Source organism: Dendrobates tinctorius, unplaced genomic scaffold (assembly GCF_039654945.1).
Source record: "Dendrobates tinctorius isolate UK_male_01 unplaced genomic scaffold, ASM3965494v1 ptg000029l, whole genome shotgun sequence".
Classification (NCBI taxonomy): domain Eukaryota; kingdom Metazoa; phylum Chordata; class Amphibia; order Anura; family Dendrobatidae; genus Dendrobates; species Dendrobates tinctorius.
The window spans coordinates 35,170,449-35,195,576 of record NW_027361697.1 but is presented as its reverse complement, the minus strand read 5'-3'; the positions used below and the strand labels follow the sequence as shown (position 1 = coordinate 35,195,576).

Genomic DNA, 25,128 nt, shown 5'->3' with positions numbered 1-25,128 from the left:
AAAAAAAATATGGCTCTTGGAGGAAGAAGAGGAAAAACAGAAAGTGTAAAAAACAAAATAATTGCTTGGGAGTGAAGAGTGTTATCGTCAATCACCCATTTATGACAGTAATTCTATGCATAGCTGTTGTGCACTTACTGTAAATCTCCAGAGGCCACCGATATTATTACTTCTTTCAAAGCAAGTAGGCTCGAGACCTTCTTCCATACATGCCTTAATAGAGCCCAAGCCGCTAATCCCAGCGCCAATGATAGCAACTGTATTTACCATGGCTTTATCTACAACATGAAGAAAATAATTTGTGAATTTACATCTAAATTTGGGCCTAAAACATATTAAACATAAAGTATTTGTCTTCATATATCTGTTTCTCCTTTCATTAGGAATATAATTAAAGAAGGACTCCTATCAAAATTTCTATCCTCTATGTTGCATATAGAGTATATTGCAGTCACCGTATTATATAGCACTGTGTACTTACAATTGCTCATTTTGCCTCTCTACCCATCTAATTATTCTCTTTTCCATTAGGTCTATGACATCACGTGATTAAAAACTGACTAGCTGAATCCTCCTAAGCTCTATGTAGAAACAGGAGGTTTTATCCCTGCATGAGTCATTCCCACCCTCAGGTAAGGAGGGAGCACTACCCAGGGCTCCTAACACTCGCACCCAGCACAAACCAGGGCAGTCAGGGCATCTGGGTGTACCCTTCGGGAGGATGGCCTCATCCCAGGCTGGCTAGGAAAGGGTGTTGGGGAGTCAGTGGGGAAAGGTATGTAGAAGGGGAGGAGCTTAGGAGGTGGTGTGAGAGAGGGTATCCAATCAGTGACAGTTGATGGGCGGAGTCAAGGCTGAGGTAAAAGGTAGATCATTCTATAAAGAGTCAGTTGGTGACAGGACAACGGAAGAGCATGACTGACGTGGGGAGAGTAAGGGTCAGATAGACACATCTAGAAGGAAGGAAGCTCCTAGGAGAATAGAAGGGGTCCTTGGGGCACGGGTAGTGAGGAAAGCCATCCGTGGGGCCCGTATCCAGACGTGGAAGGACCAAGCCATAGTGGGGGAGCCGGCCCCTAAGTCTAGTGGAGAATGACAAGCGAGGCTCAGCTAGCAAGCTGGAGGCTGAGGTAACTTCAAGTGCCTCAGCCACAACCATAATTATTCCCCAAAAAGGCAGCCAGATAGGAGCAAGGGGACTTTGAGAACATCACCCGACCGGGTCCACGGCTGCTGGCTCGGGGACACTACTTGTGAAGGCATAGGGCAGGAGAGAAAGTAGAGATCAACGCAGAGAAGCGGCCTAGAAAGGTGAACATCAAGGGGAGTCCTGAAAAGGTGTTCCCAATCTACCTGGGAGTTTGCTGGACCCCTCCCCCCGGAGGACACAGTGCTAAGCGGGTCACCATGTACACAAGAATTGTGAGTAAAAACTGTGAAACAGCACCCTGCTGTGTCCTTCGTGTCATTCGCGTCTTGCCTGCCCTACACCGCACACTGTTGTGAACTCCCTTGCTCAGATTTCTGAGCCGACGCCCACTATGCTCCCTCTGGTGGTTGCTGAGAGTAGTGGAGCTTTCCTGGTGGATGGAGGTTCTCCACCTGACGATGACAATTGGGAATCTGGGATTGCTGGCTGGGACCATATAATGGAGCTGGCTGCTCTTGAAGGTTGCTGGTGATTTCCTCTGTGTGCATTTGGAGTTCTTTTGTCCCCTGCCTGATCTGCATGTTCAGCTAAGTGATTCTTTTGCTAATCCTTTGCATCTAATCTGGTTGTGTCTATTTTTTGCTTTCTGTTTTGCTGTTATGGTTCAGCGTGCTCCCTGCTGGGGGCAGCGCTGGGCCCTGCTTCATATGTTGCAGCTTGTTCAGTCCCATTATGTTAGTATCTTTTTGCTTGCTGCCAGTTTATACCAGAGTGCTGATCTAGCAGGGGGTGAGATCTTGTGATTTCAGGTTTTTTTGTAAATCAGAAGTGTTGGACTTTTTCAGGGTTTTGTGCATGATTGCAGACAGTATCTTTTTCTGTCCTGTCCTGTCTAGACAGCTTGGGCCCTACCGTTTGCTCAGTCTGTTCTCTGCCTGTGTTTGTGTTTCATCTTGTCACACCAACAATATATGTTTGGGGGCTGACTATTTCTTTTGGGGATCTGCTCCGGGGCAGTTTAGATTTCTTCTTTCTGTCTTTAGGCTTAGTTAGTCCTTCGGCTGTGCCGAAGCGTCTAGGGCATCGTAGGAGTGCTCCACAGCTACTGCTAGTTGTGCAGATAGGATCAGGTGTCTGCAATCCGCTTAGTTACCAACCTCTCTGGTCTTCTGGTGGCTTAGCCTGTTCCTGCAATCCTCGGTGACCCATTCATTACAGCATGCACCATTACCGTCACCGACTCACTGTTATCACCTTAACTGACCTGGGACACAGCTCTACCCGTGGAGAGCTTCACCATCTCTGCTGCCCCAACACCATCCCAGAGGATCTGAATTGCAGCGTCGGCTACCCTTGCCGAATACCACAGGTGGCGTCAGTACAAACTCCTCATTTCCCTACCATTTTTCCCATCATCTTTCCCCGATTATCATCCATCATCTTTAATTAAACTTCCATCTTTACGGGACGCGCAGGGCCACGGGCCGGGTCACTGTCACCGTGACACATCCCCTTTTAAAGAACCTGACCGTCCCAGTACCGAGTAACCTAAGGCCCTGCGGGGCGCTCCAGAAGATTAGCAAACGTTGGTGCACAAACTATACTCATGGCAGTACCTAACAATAATAATAACCTCAATCAAAACATAATTATGCATGAGCAAAAAAATGTAATACTTAACAATAATATTGTTGATGTTAGCATCCTGAATGACATAGTCATTACCTGATATATTAGGGTAGCCAAGGATATGGATAGCTTTTTATGTACTTTAGGCAGCATTTAGAAAGTAGCTGCTTGGGGATCATATTATATATGAGTTAAAATTTACCATCTGAAATTAGGCCTGCTATGTTTGCCTACTTGAATAAAGTCTTCATTCAGTAAAGTACTCGGTGCTGGATTCTTTGTCAATACCTCATATGTGGTCTCGTCATTCAGCGACCTTTCAGACCATGGTCATATTATCTGCTCTGCCCTCATATACCAATCTTATAATTGATAACTACAGTATTCAAGAGATTTTACTCAGCTCCTCTAATGCTCTACATTTCTTCATAGACAGATTAAGGCTATGTGCCCACGTAGCGTTTTAAAACGCACAGTGAAAACCAGACTCCTTCCCAGAAATCGCACGTTTTTTTCCGCGCGATTTCACCGCGATTCTGTTCGCGATTTTGCCGCGATTTTCTCAAGCACTTTCCAAGCGATTTGAAGCATCGCTTGGAAAGTGATTGACAGGTTGGTCACACTCATCAAACATAGTGTTTGACAAGTGTGACCAGCTTTTTGACCAGCTTTTTACTATTGAGGCTGCCTATGCGGCCTCAATAGTAAAAGATAGAATGTTAAAAATGATAAAAAAATAAAAAATCGGGGTATATTTACCTTCCGACGTCCCGCGCTGCCATCCCGGGCCTCAGCGTTCCCAGCGATGCCTTGCGAGACCTGTGATGACGTTGGTCTCACGTTACTATAGCGATCTCGCAAGACCGCTAGAGTCACGCGAGACTACATCATCACAGGACCTTGCCGCAAGGCATTACTGGGAACGCTGTGGCCCGGGATGGCAGCGTGGGACGTCGGAAGGTAAATATACCCCGATTTTTAATTTTTTATTCTTTTTTTTTTACAGGGTTAAGGTACCCAGGGCCTGAAGGACAGTCTCCTCTCCTCCACACCGTGGGTACCAACCGCACATGAGACGCTTAACTTCCCGCATGGTGGGCATAGCCACATGCGGGAAGTAAGCGATTCTCATGCATTCCTATGGGTGCGGAATCGCGGCAATTCTTTGCGATTCCGCACAAAAGAATGATCATGCTGCGATTTTTTCCGCGATGCGATTCTGCCACGGAAAAAAGCGCAGCATTAGCACAGCATGTGCGGAATGCCATAGGAATGCATGGGGGGTGTACTGTACACAATTTTTAAACGTTTTTGCAGCGTTTTCGCGCCGAAAATTGCGGCAAAAACGCTTAAAAATCGCATCGTGGACACACAGCCTTAAATAATTTTTCTTAGAATCAGCTTTTACTTTTTTTTGATTTTGAGGAACCAAGCCATGAATATCTTAATACTGTGAGAACGTAGTTGTCATTTTTTATTTCAGTTTTAATCTTGTAAGGGGAGGTTGCACATCACCGGTTGTCATTGTATCTCAAATTCCCATGGTTCTAGTATGGCTATCGCTTCCAGTTTCCTCTTTGAAGTGTTAAATCAGAAATGCAACTATAATGATGTTTAAGTAATGCAAAGTTTCTAGTAAAACTTTTTTTTATCTTTTAGTTTTACATATCTGTTACAAATCTGTTTAAAACAAAGCAAACTGTTGTCTACATAAGTCCTGTGGCCTTCATTACCAGCTATATGCTAATGACACTCAGTTCTACCTCTCTGGCCCAGATGTCACCTCTCTGCTGTCCAGAATCCCACAGTGTCTATCAACCATATCCTCCTTCTTCAGAAGGGTTTCTGAGGGATGTTATTCTGGATTATCTCAATGAGAATAACTGTTTAACGCCATATCAGCATGGGTTTATGAGGAATCGCTCCTGTCAAACCAATTTAATCAGTTTTTATGAAGAGGTAAGCTATAGACTGGACCAAGGTGAGTCATTGGATGTGGTATATCTTGATTTTTCCAAAGCGTTTGATACCGTGCCACATAAGAGGTTGGTTGATATTTCTTTATATCTATATTAGAATAATCCTTTGACCATGTTTGGAACAGGGTGGATATTTTGTATGCACTTGTCACTTTATTAATATACATTTATGATTGATTGTATGTCCTTTTACAATATGAATTATGGAATTTCACTTTTTATGCACTTTATTATATTTTCACAGTATTAAATATTTATATTTTTTTATATTTAGTATCACTTTATTTATTCGGGTGCGCACTATTATTTTTGTTCCTTTATAGTTATCTTGATTTTTTTATGTTATTTGAGGTTAATGGTATATGTCATTATGCACCATTATTATTTTCACTTTATCATCACAGTGGCACTATTTATTTATATATATTATATCTCACATCCATATCCCTGAAGATAGTGCGCTTGCGCAGGGTCTGTAGCGCCTTTCACTTCCAGGAGCGCTCCATTATTGAGCCACATGCGCACTAGTGTTCGGCTCAAGGAGCGCGTCACCGGAAGTGACGATACTTCAGGCTGCACAGACCAGCGCACACGCCATAAACATCTGAAGGAACAGTTTCTTCCCTGTTATAATTAACGGCTTCCTATTGGTTCTTTGGGGTATACTGTATAATCTCGTGACACACTCACCTCTGACACGCCTCCGGAAGAAGCGACTGCGAAACGCACGTTGGGGTTGGGGAGGTCACGCCATGCACTGTCACAGACGCCTGTTTATATGAGGTAATTGTCCATTTATATCCCTCATCTTATTTAGGATTTTTTATCCATGATGATGTTAGTTAACAAGATGGGTGTTTAGGGTTCAGATTTATATATAATTAGCAATACAGCCATTATTGTGTTGGCACCAATTGTGTACTTGCAATTTGCATATAGTTAATATGGTATTTGTACTGTAGTTGCTAATTTTTGTTTATTGGCCTGAGATAGTAATATTTACAGGATTACCTTAGACATATTTTCTTGCGTCTTGGACGTATAATTCCTCCTACTGGGTTATTTTGCTTTTTTAATACTTTTAATATATTCAATAAAACGTTGTTTTTTAATCATTTCTGGGTCTCTTCAGTTCGGCATAAATTAGTATATAAGTCCGATAATTGTTGTATTCTTATGGTTTATGATGTGCCAGTATACTTGGTATTAGGACTATTTTTTGATTGATTTATAGTCTGCCTATGAAGGGGTGAATTATAATATAGAGTTTGCCTGTGTGGGGGTGCATTATTCTATAGAGTCTGCCTATGGGGAGTTTATTACACTATAGTCTTCCTATGGGGAGTACATTATACTATAGAGGAATCTGCCTATGAAGGGGTGCATTATACTATAGAGTCTGGCTGTGTGGGGGTGCATTATTCTATAGAGTCTGCCTAAGGTGGTGTATTATAATATAGGGTCTGCCTGTGGGGGGGTGAATTATACTATAGAGTCTGCCTATGTGGGGTGCATTATGCTATAGAGTTTGCCTATGGGGGGTGCATTATACAGTATAGAGTCTGTCTATGGGTGGTGCATTATACTATAGAGTTTGCCTATTGGGATGCATTATACAATTTAGACTCTGCCTATGGGGAGTGCATTATACAAAATAGAGTCTATGGGCAGCACGGTGGCTCAGTGGTTAGCTGGGTTCGAATCCCACCAAGGACAACATCTGCAAGGAGTTTGTATGTTCTCCCCGTGTTTGCGTGGGTTTCCTCCGGGTACTCCGGTTTCCTCCCACACTCCAAAGACATACTGATAGGGAATTTAGATTGTGAGCCCCATCGGGGACAGTGATGAAAATGTGTGCAAACTGTAAAGCGCTGCGGAATATGTTAGCGCTATATAAAAATAAAAAAGAAGAAAAAAGAGTCTGACTATGGAGAGTGCATTACACTAAATAGAGTCTGCCTTTGAGGAATGCATTATACTATACAGAGTCTGCCTATGGGGGTGCACTATACAGTGGAGAGTCTGTCTATGGGGGGTGCGTTATACTATATAGAGCCTGCCTATGGGATGTGCATTATACTATATACAGTCTGTCTAATACAATGGGGGAAAAAGTAATTAGTCAGGCACAGTGATGAAAATGTGTGCAAACTGTAAAGCGCTGCGGAATATGTTAGCGCTATATAAAAATAAAAAAGAAGAAAAAAGAGTCTGACTATGGAGAGTGCATTACACTAAAATTGTGCAAGTTCTCCCACTTAAAAAGATGAGAGAGGCCTGTAATTGACATCATAGGTAGACCACAACTATGAGAGTCAAAATGAGGAAGCAAATTTAGAAAATCACCTTGTCTGATTTGGCAAGATTTATTTAGCAAATTATGATGGAAAATAAGTATTTGGTCACCAACAAAAGTTCATCAATATTTTGTTATATGTCCTTTTGTTGGCAATGAAAGAGGTCAAACATTTTCTGTAAGTCTTTACAAGGTTGGCACACACTGTTGGTGGTATACTGGCCTATTCCTCCATGCAGATCTCCTCTAGAGCAATGATGATTTAAATGGGCCTATCACTGGGCAACGTGGACTTTCAAATCCCTCCAAAGGTTTTCTATGGGGTTGAGATCTGGAGACTGGCTAGGCCACTCCAGGACCTTCATATGCTTCTTACAAAGCCAGTTTTTCATTGCCCTGGCATTGTTCTTGGGATCATTATCGTGCTGAAAGACCCATCCTTGCTTCATCTTCAATGCCCTTGCTAATGGAAGGAGGTTTGCACTCAAAATCTCACGATACATGGCCCCATTCATTCTTTCATGTACACAGATCAGTTGTCCTGGTCCTTTTGCAGAGAAGCAACCCCAAAGCAGGATGTTGCCACACCCATGCTGCACAGTAGGTATGGTGTTCTTTGGATGCAACTCAGCATTCTGTCTCCTCCAAACACGACAAGTTTTGTTTCTACTAAACAGTTCTACTTTGGTTTCATCAGACCATTTGACATTCTCCCAATACTTTTCTGGATAATCCAAATGCTCTCTAGTAAACTTCAAATGGGCCCAGACATTTACTGGCTTAAGCAAGGGGAAACGTCTGGCACTACAGGATCTGAGTACCTGGCGGCGTAGTGTGTTACTGATGGTAGCCTTTGTTACGGTGGTCCCAGCTCTATGCAGGTCATTCATTAGATCCCCTTGTGTAGTTCTGGGATTTTTACTCACCGTTCCTATGATTATTTTGACTCCAAGGGGTGAGATCTTGTGTGGAGCCCCAGATCGCGGGAGATTATCAGTGGTCTTGTCTTCCATTTTCTTATTATTGCTCCAACAGTTGATTTCATCACACCAAGCTGCTTGCCTATTGCAGATTCAGACTTCCCAGCCTGGTGCATGGCTACAATTTTGTTTCTGGTGTCCTTCAACAGCTCTTTGGTCTTCACCATAGTGGAATTTGGAGTGTGACTGTTTGAGGTTGAGGACAGGTGTCTTTTATACTGATAACAAGTTCAAACAGGTGCCATTACTACAGGTAATGAGTGGAGGACAGAGGAGCCTCTTAAAGAAGAAGTTATAGGTCTGTGAGAGACAGAAATATTGCTTGTTTTTAGGTGACAAAATACTTATTTTCCACAATAATTTGCTAAATAAATCTGGCCAAATCAGACAAGGTGATTTTCTGGATTTGTTTTCTCATTTTGACTCTCATAGTTGTGGTCTACCTATGATGTCAATTACAGGCCTCTCTCATCTTTTTAAGTTGGAGAACTTGCACAATTTCTTGGCTGACTAAATACTTTTTTTCCCCACTGTATATAGAGTGTGCCTATGGGGAGTGCATTATAAAATATAGAATCTTCCTATGGGGAGTACATTATACTAAATAGTCTGCTGTCGCTCCAGAAGGCATCTGATTTTTTCCACATCCATCCGATTTTGGAATGAAATCACAGATAGATTCTGTCAATGAAAATAATCAGTCACCAGCACTGCCCCATTGAATGACATTAGTCCGAGTGTTATCTGATAAAAAATCGGACAGTACTCATCTGATTTATACTGTGATGTGTGTGAGCCCTTAGTCTAAGTTCACTGTACCTTATTATTCTTCCAGGTGATGTCCGTGGAAAAAAAACGACAGTACCCAGACCTCTGTTATTCAATAAGGCTGTTCAAATGACTATTTTTTCACATGGACCAAATGTCCGCATGAAAAAAATTCCAGTACGCGCAAGTCTCTTGCATATTTTGAATAAGATATGTCTATTCAAGTCTGTGGGTATGCAAAAAAGGCAGATCTCATACAGATCTTCTATACAGCATCCAATTTTTACTGAAATATTGCAATTCTTTCATACAGGAAATGTTATTTGTTCTGATAGATTTCAATAATTGCTGATGTGTAAATAAGGATGCCATATGGATTGCATACAAAGGACAATTGTAATGACTGCAGCAGCGCAGGAAAAATAGGTACACTCACAATAAAACCACAGAGCAGCAGGCAGGAGCCACTAGGTGGGGGAAGAGTAGTCCGAAAAGCCGGGTCAGCAACAGAGAGGGAACGAAGTACCAGAAGGTCACAGCAATAAATACACGTGGTCAGAAGCCAGCAAGAGAATCAGCAATGGTTGGAAGCGAATGAGACAAAGACAAAAGACAGAAGGAGGTCAGGATGCAAGTCAAGTCAAAACCAGGGAGTCAGCACACTAAAGGGAATAGCTGAGTCAGGACTGGAATAGGGGAAAACAGAGACGCGGGATCAGATAGCAAATGTAGCAGGACCGATCAGAGCAATCAGAGTCAGCTACAGCAGCCCTAGACAGGGACTATAACCGACATCACCTGCAGGAAGCAGCGGCGATAAATAGCAAACCTGAATCCAGAATGAGGCTGAGAAAGGTTAACCCCCTACATGACCAGACCGCGAAAAAGGGAAAACAGGACTCCAACCCCAGTCTAGGTCATGACAACAATACAGATGAAAATATACACTCATGCATACATACTTTATACGCTCATGCAAATGTAGCTTTAGGGTAGTGCTAGTTGGAAGTGCGGAGTGGTTGGCCGCATACAGCTGAAATTCCGGCCACTGCAATAGCCAATATCAGCACAACTTTGATTCATAGTGATGCAGCCACTGACATACCGCCAATGGTCGAAGCTTTGGCTGCTCTATTATCCAACCTCCAGCACTGCACTAGGTATGTTGAAATGGATTGAATAAGCAGAGGATTTTCTGGCCACAAAAAGACACATGTTACAGTATCAGTGTTGTGAATATTTATATTCATTTTAGAGTTCATCCTTTGAAATGCAAAAAGAAGTCTGACTCTGCAGTATACCTGTAGCATTTACTCAGAAAATGCTGCAAATATGCTATTGCAATTTTTTTCTTGAAAATTTCCACTGCTGAAATTTTTGTAGCAAAAACACACCCCATGTTAAGGCTCACTAAAAGGATAACAGATTTTGCTGCGAGTTGTATCTGCTTCCTGTGCACACAATTCCTGTCCTTTAGCAGCACGAAAAAAAAACTTCAACATTTCTTAAAATGAAAACAATTTGAAAAGATGTAAAAAATATACAAAATGATACATCACCACCATTTTACCATTCAGTAATAAAAAGTAAACATATTAAGTGTTATGCAGTCTGTAAAAGTCCAAACTTTTGAGCACTAAGAAAGAAATAAAAATGCCAATGTTTGTAGCTGATATTTGATTACCTCATACCAAAACAATGAAACAAAATGCAATCAGAGTGATTATGTACCCTAAATTTGCAATAATAAATACTACAGTTCATTCCAGAAATTGCAAGATCTTACAGAGATCTATTGGCGTAAAAATGGTGACATTTTTTAGAATTTTTTCATTTTTTACAAGCTTTTAATCATAAAAGTTATTTACATTTGGTATCACTAACTTGCAAAACAAAGTCAGTGGGTAATTTGTTTCATACAGTGAACATTGTAAGAACAAGACCCATTAACAGTAGAAGAATTACTTTCCTCTATTCCGCCTTACAATTTTTTTCCCCCCAATTTTCAGTTAGCATTATACAGTAAATTAGGAATAAAGAAAAAAAACTGCAATTCATCATGCAAATAAACAAGCTGTCATATAGCTTTGTCGATGGAAAAATATAAAAGTTATGACTCGGATAAAAAAACAAGGGAAAAAATTAAAAATGCCTGCAGTGGAAGGGGTTAAAAGACAAAACCTCATACAAAATATATTTTGCCATTTTATAAATTAGGCCTGACTACTATTTAATCATGGCATCTTTCAATTTTGGATAAAGCAGCAATTTTCAAGTGTGAAACACAGAAAGTCCAAATTATTGGATGAAAGCTGAATGGAATATCAACTAAAGCACATGAATGCAATGTCATGCTCATATAGTAGCATGGAACCAAATCCTGGAGTTACACAAGATAACACAAATCATTAATTCATTATATATCTGTTCTCTGTTACCTGTACAATAGAAAAATATCTATCGATCTATTATCTATGTCATATCTATCTATCTATTATCTATCTATAAACATAAATACATACATATATATATATATTTGTCTGGCTATTTATTATATGCAAAAAACTTTTTTTTATACTTACGTAATTTTGTTCTTTTTCTACAGCCTGTCTTATTATCACTTTACATTAATCAAAACAAGTTCCATCTGCGCTTGTTTTGACAGGTATGTCTTCACTGAAAGTTTTAAGGGAGGATTTGACTACATAAATGTAATTTGATATTTCATAATTAACTCTTGATTGCATTCTGAATAAACATCCCATACAACAATCATCCAGAAGTCACAGTGTAAAGTCTACAGTATAACTCTGATCCAGGATATAATGCAAATCATATAGACAAGTCATAATAAACAAATAAAAAGTACAAAAAAGGAAAAAATTGAGAAAAAAATGACTGCAAGTCTTCATAGTTCCACCTACCAATCCTCCCCATACATGCCCCCAAATAATACTTTCCAAACGTCATCTAATTACTACACTCTCTCTAGGCATCTTTTTTTTACTGTGTGTGTCACCTGTAATTTTGCAGATAAAAATATGAAAACTTGAACTTCTGCATGTTTCAGCCACTTCATTGAATGAGGCATGTTTCGTTCTCTAGTACATGGTTAACTTCTATCCAGAAAATTGTAGATCCAAGTATTTCCCCACCAATCTCTGTAGAGTATTACGGTTTTCTGAGGACAAAAATATAACTAAATTGGATCTGAGCTGGCCATCAGCTTTTTATGCTCCTGTACCTTAGGGGCTCTTTTAATGTTGAAAAATGTAGTGAATACCTCTAGTCCCACGGTTCCCATAAACCATATTTTTATAAACTGAGGAATATTCCTTTCCCACTTTCCCCTCGAAGGCCTGTCAGTAGTGTTGAGCGATACCGTGCGATACTTAAAAGTATCGTATCGGATGGTATCGGCCGATCTAAAAAAAATATCGGGTATCGCCAATTCCGATACCGGAAGTCCCATTCAAGTCTATGGGACTTCCGGTATCGGAATAAGAAAAACCCTATTTTTGCCTTGTACAGCCTCTCTGGGGTCTGTACGGGCCTTTCGGGGGGCTGTGCCGGCCTGCCAGGGGGTCTGTGCAGGCTCCGGTGGTCTGTGCCGGCCTGCCGGGGGGCTGTGCCGGCCTGCCGGTGGTCTGTGCAGGCTCCGGTAGTCTGTGCCGGCCTGCCGGGGGGCTGTGACGGCCTGCCGGTGGTCTGTGCAGGCTCCGGTGGTCTGTGCCGGCCTGCCGGTGGTCTGTGCAGGCTCCGGTGGTCTGTGCCGGCCTGCCGGGGGGCTGTGCCGGCCTGCCGGTGGTCTGTGCAGGCTCCGCTGGGCTGTGCCGGCCTGCCGGGGGGCTGTGACGGCCTGCCGGTGGTCTGTGCAGGCTTCGGGGGTCTGTGCAGGCATCGTCTGATGGGACTACAAGTCTACATACTACATACATGCATACTACATATATACTACATGTAACATACATACTACATATATACTACATGCAACATGCATACTACATACATGCTACATACTACATGCATGCTACATACATGCTACATACTACATACATGCTACATACATACTACATATATACTACATGCATGCAACATACATACTACATATGTAGAATGGAATTTCCCACGCAGCAATGGCATAAAGTGAGACTAGGGACTTTTTTTTTTTTTTTTTTTTTTAAAGTGGTGGAGGAATACAGTGCGGAAGGATACCTACCTTCCGTCATTGTATTCCTGGAGCTGGTAGAGAACGGTAGCATCAGCTGATGCTGCTGTTCTCCACGCAAGATGGACGTGGGACCCTCGTGGACTTCTGCGGATCGGGGTAAGTATATTGGTGTTTTTTTATTTTGATACTTATCCCTCAGGTGACAATGGCTTCGGGGATCAAAGTGACAAGTGACGGTAAGTATGTACTCTATGTTATATGTACTGTATGTCTATATGTATGTATTGTATGTAGTATATATGTATGTTGCATGCATGTAGTATATATGCAGTATATATGTAGTATGCATGTTGCATGCATGTGGTATGTATGTAGTATGTATGTAGTATGTATGTTGCATGTATGTAGCATGTATGTAGTATGTATGTTGCATGTATGTAGCATGTAGTGTGTATGTATGTAGCTTGTATGTAGTATGTATGTTGCATGTATGTAGCATGTAGTGTGTATGTTGCATGTATGTAGCATGTAGTATATATGTAGTATGTATGTTACATGTAGTATATATAGTATATATGTAGTATGCATGTTGCATGCATGTAGTATATATGTTGCATGTATGTTGCATGCATGTAGTATATATGTATTATGTATGTAGTATGTATGTAGCATGTATGTAGTATGTAGCATGCATGTAGTATGTAGCATGTATGTAGTATGTATGTTACATGTAGTATATATGTAGTATGTATGTTACATGTAGTATATATGTAGTATGTATGTTGCATGCATGTAGTATATATGTAGTATGTATGTAGCATGTATGTAGTATGTAGCATGTATGTAGCATGCATGTAGTATGTAGCATGTATGTAGTATGCATGTTGCATGTAGTATATATGTAGTATGCATGTTGTATGTATGTAGCATGTATGTAGCATGTCAAATTTTATTTATTTATTTTTTTTTACATTCAACACATTAGCCGGATGATGGGACTACTACTGTCCCATCATTGGCTAATGTGTCAATCACCGTAATGTGTCACTCCCTTGATAAAGCGCCTGTGGCGGGCGCGAAACGTACGTCGGGTGTCGTTGCATGGGCCTTCACCTCCTCTGCTCCCCGGTAAGCAGCCTGCCTTTACTTGTTTCCACACTTCGGTCATTTGGACCGCTGGGCGGGTCGTCTCCCGGGTTCTCTCTGGCACAATTGCGCAGTTTTGATATGCTGATACATATGTTATTTACTATGTAAGAATCCTTCCACATGTCATTGATTCATTTATGTTCAGTGTCCATTGGACTTGCACATTGACCCCTCTGGATGGTTTTTTTTTTTTTTTTTTTTTGGCGCTCTAGACATGTACAACTATGTACAATACACATTTAATTGAGTATGCCATATTTGACTATCTTTTACCATTAGACACATGTCTGTTATGTGCAATGCCCATGGGCTGACTGAACGTTGTGCCATGTAGATTTCGAGCACTGGTATCATTTTATTTACCCTGTCCTTGTCTGTCCTGATTGTTGTATCATTGGGGCTTATCCCCCCTATTTTAGTCAACTTGTATACTTGTCAGCACTTGATGTGAGTATTAATAAAATTTATACTTTTGCATATATTTTGTATCCGTTACTCCGTTTTCTCCTTTTTAAGATGTAGTATATATGTAGTATGCATGTTGTATGTATGTAGCATGTATGTAGCATGTCAAATTTTATTTATTTATTTTTTTTTACATTCAACACATTAGCCGGATGATGGGACTACTACTGTCCCATCATTGGCTAATGTGTCAATCACCGTCATGGTAGCAGGCATCGCCCGATGGGACTTGTAGTCCCATCGGACGATGCCTGCGCAGACCACCGGCAGGCCGGCACAGCCCCCCGGCAGGCCGGCACAGACCACCGGAGCCTGCACAGACCACCGGCAGGCCGGCACAGCCCCCCGGCAGGCCGGCACAGACCACCGGCAGGCCGGCACAGCCCCCCGGCAGGCCGGCACAGACCACCGGAGCCTGCACAGACCACCGGCAGGCCGATACAGACCCCCGGACAGTCGGCACAGCCCCACCGAAGGCCCGAACTGACGGCGCATCATGATGCGCACAGACAGCGCATCATGATGACGTCATTTCGGCAGCCAATCAGAGCCACTTTTGTGGCTCATTGCATTTTGGACTTCCGATTCCGGTATCCGATACGAAAAAAGTATCGGTACTCGGTATCGGAATTCCGATACGGCAAATATCGGCCGATACCCGATACTTGCGGTTTCGGAAAGCTCAACACTACCTGTCAGTCTAACCCCTTCACCCTTGGGCGATATTCCGTTTTTCATCTTTATTTCCACTCCCTTTCTTCCAAGTGCCATAACTTTTTTATTTTTCCATCCCCAAGCCTGTTTGAAGGCTTGTTTTTTTTTGCAGGACAAATTGTACTTTTGAATGACACCATTCATTTTATCATGTGATGAACTGGAAATCAAAGGGAAAAAGAGTGTGTTGAAATTGAAATAACAAAAAAAGGGCTATTTCACACTTTCTCAGACTTTTACGAACGCAGCAATAAGAAATGTGTATTTTTATTTTTTTTAATTGCTTTATTTTTAATGGGGCAGAAGGGAAGTGATTTGAACTTTTGTGTTTTTTATTTTTTTTTCATATTTGTAAAAACTTAGGTGACTTGATCACTTGTGCTATACTGTTAAGTATAGTTAAATCACGATCTCCTATGAACAGTGTCGGACTGGCCCAGTAAAGCACCAGAAGATCCTCCAGTGCTCCCTCCCCATTGCTTCTGTATGTTTGGAGCAGAGACACTTTGGCGCCAGGAAAGGTCAGAGAGGTCTGGCGCCTGCGCACTGCAGTACTCTGCTCTGCCCTCAACAGGGCCAATAAAGTATGCCTGCACAGGAGCCGAGGGAGAAGCAAGGAGGAGGACGTCATCGTATGAAGATGAGAGGCGCCGGACGGGACGGCGACACCCATTGGACCGGACCGAACGCTGGGGTGAGTATACTCTAACTCTTTTTTCTTATCTTTCAGGTTTCATCGGGGGCTTATCTACAAAATTACAGAATGCTGTAGATAAGCCCCTGATGGCGGTGGCTGCGATGACCCGCGGAAACCGTCGAGAGATCAGCGGCTAGCACCGCAGATCTCCCGATGGTGCGTCGTTCGAATTCCGCGCCAATTCGTGGCCGGACTGCGCCTGTCGCTGATTGGTCACAGCCGGCCGGGCACGACCAATCAGCGACATGGGATTTCCATTACAAACAGACAGACAGAATTAGCGATTATATAGTAGATTCAAAAAGTGCTCAATGCATAATACTAATTGGTGAACCCAAGGAAACCAGATAATAAAGAGACCATTGTTATATGCCATGTACTGACCTAAACCACATCACAGCCCCCTTCCACCTGCTCCAGCGCATGTTTCATTTCCTGCTTAAAGCTTTTTTCCTTTTTATGTTCAATTGTGTGTTCCTTGTCTTTTTAAATTGATTCAATAAAGTAATATATATGTTGCACTTTTATTTTCTTCCTATCTTTGGAAACAAAACAACAGAGCCTGATAAGAGAGGCACTGCTGAATTCTGTGTTTTAACCCCTACAGCATGCTGTCTGCAGCTTATATAGCAAAGCCTGCTGACAGATTCCCTTGAGAAGTTAAAGCAGGATATATTAGGTCATTCATACTGCGACCCACATACTTATCCTAAAACCTTTAAATAAACACAGGACTGCTTGCAACTTGGTGAAAATGGCCACAGCAGCCTTTTATTAAAATTTTTACATACCACTTGGGGCGCCCTCCAACCTAGCGCCCCAAACATCAAAACAATGTAGACATTATAACATTAAATAACACAAGAACCCCATTAACCTGCTCATAGGTCTGGTCCAGAGGAATATCCAATTATTTTCCCTGGCTGCACATCACCAGCCCAGAGAATAAGGCATTAATCACACCTAAATAACACCCCTAACTTTTTGCAGGACCTGTGTCCGCAATTAACCCTGACCTATCACCGAAGCCACCATACTGTAATAGTGTCTTCCAACCAAAGGCCATGACCACCTGACATGCCTCTAACCCAGACCTATTCCCCCCGCTACAGACCGGTCCCATGACACATTACACGTCTGGTCCTGCCACTAACACATTGCTTGTTCAATGCCATCCCTTAAGCTTAACATCTACAAATCCGTCCCAATGCATTGAGATGAACCCCATCCGCCCTCATATGTTCCCTCAAAGGCGTTTCCAATTCCCTGTGCCACACAACAATACTCGCATTCCTTGCCACAAAACGTTCCTCCCCTCCACCTTATTCAATTTTATCCATGTTTTGCTGATCCGATCAACGGACCTTGCATACCTCCACGTGAGACGTGCCACTATGTCTGACCACACTATAATAAATCCTGGATATTCTGACCACAATCTTAAAATGTCAAATTTAATATCCCAAATTAACTCTCGAGATCAACGTACTCCCACTTCATTTCTTCCAACAAGCAACACGAGAATATCCGGAGGGCGATCAATTCTGCTATAATGTAATACCACACCTCCGACAGGACCCTTCCCAACATCATGCCCCGTATTCCAATCCGTCTTTCTAACGACAACAATCTAGACTGCCTGAGAAACGACTATCCGACCGAACATCCACCCGCAACGCACCCCAAAAAACATAGGAATGTCCAAGGATCTACACTAAGCATGTGGAACACCCCCTCAGGGCTGTAGGGTTTACTCGGTACCGGGACGGTGTCTTAAAGGGATGTGTCATGGTGGCAGTGACCCGGTCCGTGGCCCTGAGTATCCATGTAAAATAAGGGTATTGATGCCAAATAAAGTCTATGTGTAGATTAGTTCGTGACGCCACCTGTGGTATCTGGTCAGAGGGGACCAGCGCTGCAGTGCAGATCCTCTGGGACAGATGGTATGATGCAGCAGAGGTGTAATAGCTCCCCACAGAAAGAGCTGTAGTCCCAGGGCAGTTGTAGTAGATGTCAGGTAGATGATATAGTGTTCAGGCAAGGTATGTAGCAGTGCTGAAGGGTTGACGCAGGAAGAAGGCAAACACACAACTGAATGCGTTTTTCGTGCGCTGCGTTTTTTTACGGTTTGCGTCCATAATTTCCGGACGCTACATGTTGCATTTTTTGGTACGCCCAACCGCTTAAAAAAAATGCATGCGCACGTATGCGCACGTTTTGGGCAAAAAATTAACATTATTGTCTATGGGTGCGCATACATGCGCATTGGCATGCACACGTATGCTTTTTTTGTGCATACGTTTTTTAGGTGACCATTGGCTAGACAAGTTATAAAAAACCCCAACTACAAAAACTTCATGTCTATATAAAAGTAGGTGTCTGCCAGAACTGTACCACAACTATAGAGACAGCCTGGAGAGCAGACAGACTGCAAAAGAAGACACCATTTTCAATTCCAGCTTCAGCGGCAAGAATGAGAGTATTATTACATCTAAAAATGTATGCCTGTCCTTTTAAATTGGATATGTACTAATGCTTTGTATTATTTTTACATGCAGTATGTCTTCGGAATCTGAATATTCACCATCCCGGCATGAACTGGCGCAAGCAGACCGTGAGGTGATTATTTCCGTGCGTTTGGTAAGTACTGTATACACTATGCTCCAAATTATTATGGAAATTATATTTTTCTCTGATTTTCCTAAGTGGCCAGTGCAAATGACAGTCAGTCTAATAAAAGTCATCACCCATTAGAGTATACATCGAATTTTATTGAAGAAACCTCCCAATGATATAATCTCCAAAATGAATAAAAACTCAAAATGCACTGTTCCAAATTATTAGGCACAGTAGAATTTCTAAACATTTGATATGTTTTAACCCCTTTCTGTCATCAGATGTACTATCCCGTCCATGGGACCCGAGCCCCTAGGCCCATGGACGGGATAGTACTCTAGCGCGATCAGCGGCGCCCACGTGGTGAGCGCTGTTGATCGCGGCCGGGTGTCAGCTGATTGTGCTGGGTGTCAGCTGTGATAATGTGTCAGGGGCGGTCACGGACCACCCCCGACACGTTAACCCCTTGCACACCGCAATCAAACATGATCGCGGTGTACAGGGGGTTAAAGGGAAGCATCGGCAGGGAGTGGGCTCCCTCCGTGCTTCCCTGAGCCCCCCACAGCAGCACAATGTGCAGCGCTGCTGCGGGGGGCTCCTTCCCTGCAGGCCTCCGAATCCAAGATGGCGACGGGGGCCTTCGGGGGCCTGCAGGGAACTGACTTCCTCAGTGCCTGCAAAGAGCAGGCATGAGGAAGTCTGCAGCAGTGCCTGATCTGTGATGTGACAGATCAGCAATCTGTCACAGGACAGTGATGTCCCACCTGGTACTATGTAATAAAGTTAAAAAAAAAAAAAGCGTTAAAATAATTTTAAAAAAATCGCCAAATAAATTATAAAAAAAAAAAATATTCCCCCAATAAATCCATTTTTTGGAAATAAAAAAACCAAAACAATAAAAGTACACATATTAGGTATCGCCGCGTCCATGACGACCTGCCCTATAAAACTGTCACATTAGTTAACCCCTTTAGCGAACCCCTTAAAAAATAAAAATAAAAAACAAAGCAAAAAATAATGATTTATTATCACACCGCCAAACAAAAAGTGCAATAACGCGCGATCAAAAAGATGCATATAAATATCCATGGTACTGCTGAAAACGTCATCTTGTCCCGCAAAAAACGAGACATCATTCAGCATCATCAGCGAAAAAGTAAAAAAGTTATAGCTCGCAGAATAAAGCGATGCAAAAATAATTATTTTTTATATAAAATAGTTTTCATTGCATAAAACCGACAAAACATAAAAAAACGACCTAAATGAGGTATCGCTGTAACCGTACTGACCCGAAGAATGAAACCGCTTTATCAATTTTACCGCACGCGGAACGGTGTAAACGCACCCCCCCAAAAGAAATTCATGAAACGCTGTTTTTTGTTCATTCTGCGTCCCAAAAATCGGAATAAAAAGCGATCAAAAAATGTCATGTGCCCGAAAATGGTACCAATAAAAACGTCAACTCGTCCCACAAAAAATAAGACCTCACATGACTCAGTGGGTCAAAAATACGGAAAAATTATAGCTCTCAATATGTGGTGATGCAAAAACTATTTTTACAATAAAAAGCGTCTTTTAGCGTATGACAGCTGCCAAACATAAAAACCCGCTATAAATAGAATCAAATCCCCCGTTATCACCCCCTTAGTTAGGGAAAAATAATAAAATTAAAAGAAAATGTATTTATTTCCATTTTCCCATTAGGGTTAGGGCTAGGGTTAGGGCCAGGGCTAGGGTTAGGGTTAGGGCTAGGGTTAGGGCTAGGGCTAGGGTTAGGGCTAGGGTTAGGGCTAGGGTTAGGGCTGAGATTAGGGTTAGGGGTGTGTTGGGGTTAGGGTTGGAGTTAGAATTGGCGGTTTCCACTGTTTGGGCACATCAGGTGCTCTCCAAATGCAACATGGCATCTGATCTCAATTCCAGCCAATTCTGAGTTGAAAAAGTCAAATGGTGCTCCTTCCCTTCCAAGCGCTGCCATGCGCCCAAACAGTGTTTTACCCCCACACGTAGGGTATCAGCCTACTCAGGACAAATTGCAAAACAACTTTTGGGGTCCAATTTCTCCTGTTACCCTTAGGAAAATAAAAAATTTGAGGCAAAAATATCATTTTTGTGGAAAAAAATGATTTTTTTATTTTCAAGCCCGGGCGTTATAAACTTCTGTGAAGCACTTGGGGGTTCAAAGTGCTCACCACACATCTAGATAAGTTCCGTGGGGGGTCTAGTTTCCAAATGGGGACACTTGTGGGGAGTTTCAATAGTTTAGGTACATCAGGGGCTCTCCAAACGCACATGACACCCGCAGACCATTCCATCAAAGCCTGCATTCCAAAATGTCACTACTTCCCTTCCGAGCCCCGACATGTGCCCATACAGTAGTTTTCTCCCACATATGGGGTATCAGCGTACTCAGGACAAATTGGACAACAACATTTGGGGTCCAATTTCTCCTGGTACCCTTGGGAAAATAAAAAAAATTGGTGACTAAAAGATCATGTTTGTTGAAAAAATACGAATTTTTTATTTTCACGTCATTTGTGGGGTGTTTCCACTGTTTTCGTACATCAGGGGGTTTCCAATCGCGACATGGTGTCCGTTCTCAATTCCAGCCAAAATCGTCAAATGGCGCTGCTTCCCTTCCGAGCTCTGCCATGCGCCCAAATAGTGGTCTACCCCCACATGTGGGGTGTCAGTGTACTCAGGACAAATTGCACAATAACTTTTAGGGTCCTATTGCCCTTGGGAAAATAAAAATTGGGGGTAAAAAGATCATTTTTGTGGAAAAAATATGATTTTTTAATTGTACCGCTGTACGTTATAAACTTCTGTGAAGCCCTTGTGGGTTCAAAGTTCTCACCACATATCTAGATAAGTTCCTTGGGGGGGTCTAGTTTCCATAATGGGGTCACTTGTGGGGGGTTCCACTGTTTAGGTACATCAGGGGCTCTCCAAACGTGACATGGCATCCGATCTGAATTCCAGCCAATTTTGCATTGTAAAAGTCAAACGGCGCTCCTTCCCTTCTGAGCTCTGCCATGCGCCGAAACAGTGGTTCCCCCCACATATCAGGTATCAGCGTACTCAGGACAAATTGCACAATAACTTTTGCAGTCAAATTTCTCCTGTTACCCTTGGTAAAATAAAAAAAATTGAACCTGAAGTATTTTTTTTGTGAAAAAAAGTTAGATGTTCATTTTTTTTTAAATATTCAAAAAATTCCTGTGATGCACCTAAAGGGTTAATAAACTTCTTGAATGTGGTTTTGAGCACCTTAAGGGGTGCAGTTTTTAGAATGGTGTAACTTTTGGGTATTTTCTATCATATAGACCCCTCAAAGTGGCTTCAAATGTGATGTGGTCCGTAAAAATAAAATGGTGTTGCAAAAATGAGAAATCGCTGGTCAATTTTTAACCCTTATAACTTCCTAACAAAAAAAAATTTGGGTTCCAAAATTGTGCTGATGTAAAGTAAACATGTGGGAAATGTTACTTATGAAGTTTTTTGTGTGCCGTATCTCTGTGATTTAAGGGCATAAAAATTCAAAGTTGGAAAATTGCGAAATTTTCAAGATTTTCACCAAATTTCCATTTTTTTCACAAATAAACACAAGTTATTTGAATGAAATTTTACCACTATCATGAAGTACAGTATGTCATGAGAAAACCATGTCAGAATCACCGGGATCCATGGAAGCATTCCAGAGTTATGACCTCATAAAGGGACAGCGGTCAGAATTGTAAAAATTGGCCCGTCATGAACGTGCAAACCACCCTTGGGGGGTGAAGGTGTTAAAGAACTGAAAATACTCGTTTGTGGAATTTGCAGCATTAGGAGGTCACATTCACTGAACAAAAAACCTATTTAACTCCAAACCATCCTAACAGGCCAAGTTACATGTTAACATAGGAACCCTTCTTTGATATCACCTTCACAATTATTGCATCCATTGAACTTGGGAATTTTTGGAGAGTTTCTGCTTGGACTTCTTTGCATGAAGTCAGAATAGCCTCCCAGAGTTGCTGTTTTGATGTGAACTGCATCCCACCCTCATAGATCTTTTGCTTGATGATACTCCAAAGGTTCTCTATAGGGTTGAGGTCAGGGGAAGACGGTGGCCACACCATGAGTTTATCTCCTTTTATGCCCATAGCAGCCAATGACTCAGAGGTATTCTTTGCAGCATGAGATGGTGCATTGTCATGCATGAAGATGATTTTGCTCCTGAAGGCACGTTTCTGCTTTTTATACCATGGAAGAAATTTGTCTGTCAGAAACTCTATATACTTTGCAGAGGTAATTTTCACACCTTCAGGAACCTTAATGGGCCCTACCAGCTCTTTCCCCATTATTCTGGCCCAAAACATGACTCCTCCACCTCCTTACTGACGTCGCAGCCTTGTTGTGATATGGTGGCCATCCACCAACCATCCACTACTCCATCCAGGGTTGCTGGACCCTCATCAGTAAACAAGACTGTTTGAAAATTAGTCTTCATGTATGTCTCGGCCCACTGCAACCGTTTCTGCTTGTGAACACTATTTAGGGGTGGCCGAATAGTAGGTTTATACACCACAGCAAGCCTTTGAAGAATCTTACACCTTGAGGTTTGAGGGACTCCAAAGGCACCAGCAGCTTCAAATATCTGTTTGCTGATTTGTAATGGCTTTTTATAGCAGCTGCTCTCTTAATCCGATGAACTTGCCTGGCAGAAACCTTCCTCATTCTGCCTTTATTAGCACGAAGACGTCTGTGCTCAGAATCAGCCACAAATCTCTTAACAATACGGTGATCACGCTTAAGTTTTTGGGAAATATCTAATGTTTTCATCCCTTGACCGAGGCATTGCACTATTTGATGCTTTTCGGCAGCAGAGAGATCCTTTTTCTTTCCCCTCGTTACTTGAAAACTGTTGCCTGTTCAATAGTGTGGAACATCCAGTTTTCCTTTTATTGGGCTCACATGGCAAACTAATTATCACAGGTATCTGAGATTGATTTCAGTAGTCAAAGAACCCTGAGACACAATACCATTAATGGGTTTCATTAAAAAAAACAAAAAAATGCTATGATACTTAAAAACAATTTGCATAATAATTTGGAACATAGTGTATCTGCTGCTTCTCAAAATCTCTAACGTTTGTTGTTTTTTTTTCAGACATCGTCATCTTCAGCGGACACGACTAGTGAGGGCGAACAGCATGAGCAGCCAAGCCAAGTCCCAATGGTGACACGGAATGTAAGTATCAAATGATTTGTAATGTCCTTTATTTTTATCTTCTATCTTTCCTCTTTTCTGGATCTTTTTTAACTTTTTATTCACACAAAATTCGAATATTCTAATGAATGTTTTTTGTCTAGCTTCCACAACGGGATGAAGACGTCTACCTGGATAATGAGCACCTTATCCGCCTGGTCCAGGAGCGTGCCCCGTTGTGGGACAGCTGTGACCGGCTGTACAAGGACAATGTGGTGACCCAGCGGCTATGGAATGAGGTGGCCGCAGCGTTGATGGATGGCTGGGACAGCACCACTGCAACCTCCAAAAAGTCGTTTAGTAAGTATTTCCCTGCTCTGTTATGCCGCAGTGACTATTGTCCTTGATGGCACTGTTGTGTTTCGTGCTAGATATATTCTAGCAGGAAACCCAACAGTGTCATCTGGCTCAAAAGTGACTGCTTTGGGTATTGTATTGCTGTATTGTGCCGCATTGACTGTTGTTCATGATGGCACTGTTGGGTTTCGTGCTAGATATATTCTAGCAGGAAACCCAACAGTGTCATCTGGCTCAACAGTGACTGCTTTGGGTATTGTATTGTTGTATTGAGCCGCATTGACTCTTGTTTGTGATGGCACTGTTGGGTTTCGTGCTAGATATATTCTAGCAGGAAACCCAACAGTGTCATCTGGCTCAACAGTGACTGCTTTTGGTATTGTATTGCTGTATTGTGCAGCATTGACTCTTGTCCGTGATGGCACTGTTGGGTTTAGTGATAGCATATATCGTGCATCATACACAATTGTTAAATGTTGTTTGTTTGTTTTTCCAACAGTGAACAAAGTCCGAACACGTTGGCGCTCGATCAAGGACCGCTTCAACACTGATGTTCGTGCTGAGGGGCATGTTCGCAGTGGTTCAGCGGCAAGGACCAGAACAAAATACCGGTACTATCAAGCTTTGCAGTACCTAAGTCTGGTCCTTGCCACCAGAGCGTATGTATTATAATTTTTGGGTTTTTATTTTTATTAATCTGTGTTTTTCTATTCCACAGCTGATGATTATTGTAAATGCATGATAGTAATGTTTTTCCTTTCTTCAACAGCACCTGGAGCAGCACCCTGCAACCTGGCCCTGGAGCGGTCCTTCACCAGACGACCTCGGACCCGTCTCAGACACCCGACAGCCAGGAAGCACCTTGCACATCTGCAACACGGACAGCTGATGACCAGGAAGCTGGTCAATCAGGTGTTTCCCTGTCCCAGATCTCTGCCACTGGTTATGCAGGCACTACCCGCCAGCG

The 25,128-nt window shown here is 42.3% G+C and overlaps 1 protein-coding gene across 3 annotated transcripts in view; it reads right to left on the bottom strand.

Annotated features, from left to right (window-relative positions):
* LOC141085922 (dimethylaniline monooxygenase [N-oxide-forming] 2-like) overlaps positions 1-25,128 on the bottom strand; it is a 114,458-nt gene that overhangs the window by 79,036 nt on the left and 10,294 nt on the right. For 2 of the 3 annotated variants that reach the window (XM_073571558.1, XM_073571556.1), the window contains exon 2: positions 139-278. In XM_073571558.1, the coding sequence (XP_073427659.1) occupies positions 139-270 (132 nt within the window). In that variant the 5' untranslated portion in view covers positions 271-278. Of the gene's footprint in view, positions 1-138; positions 279-11,384; positions 11,480-25,128 lie in introns of those variants that run through there. The other variant, XM_073571557.1, reaches the window with a different exon arrangement.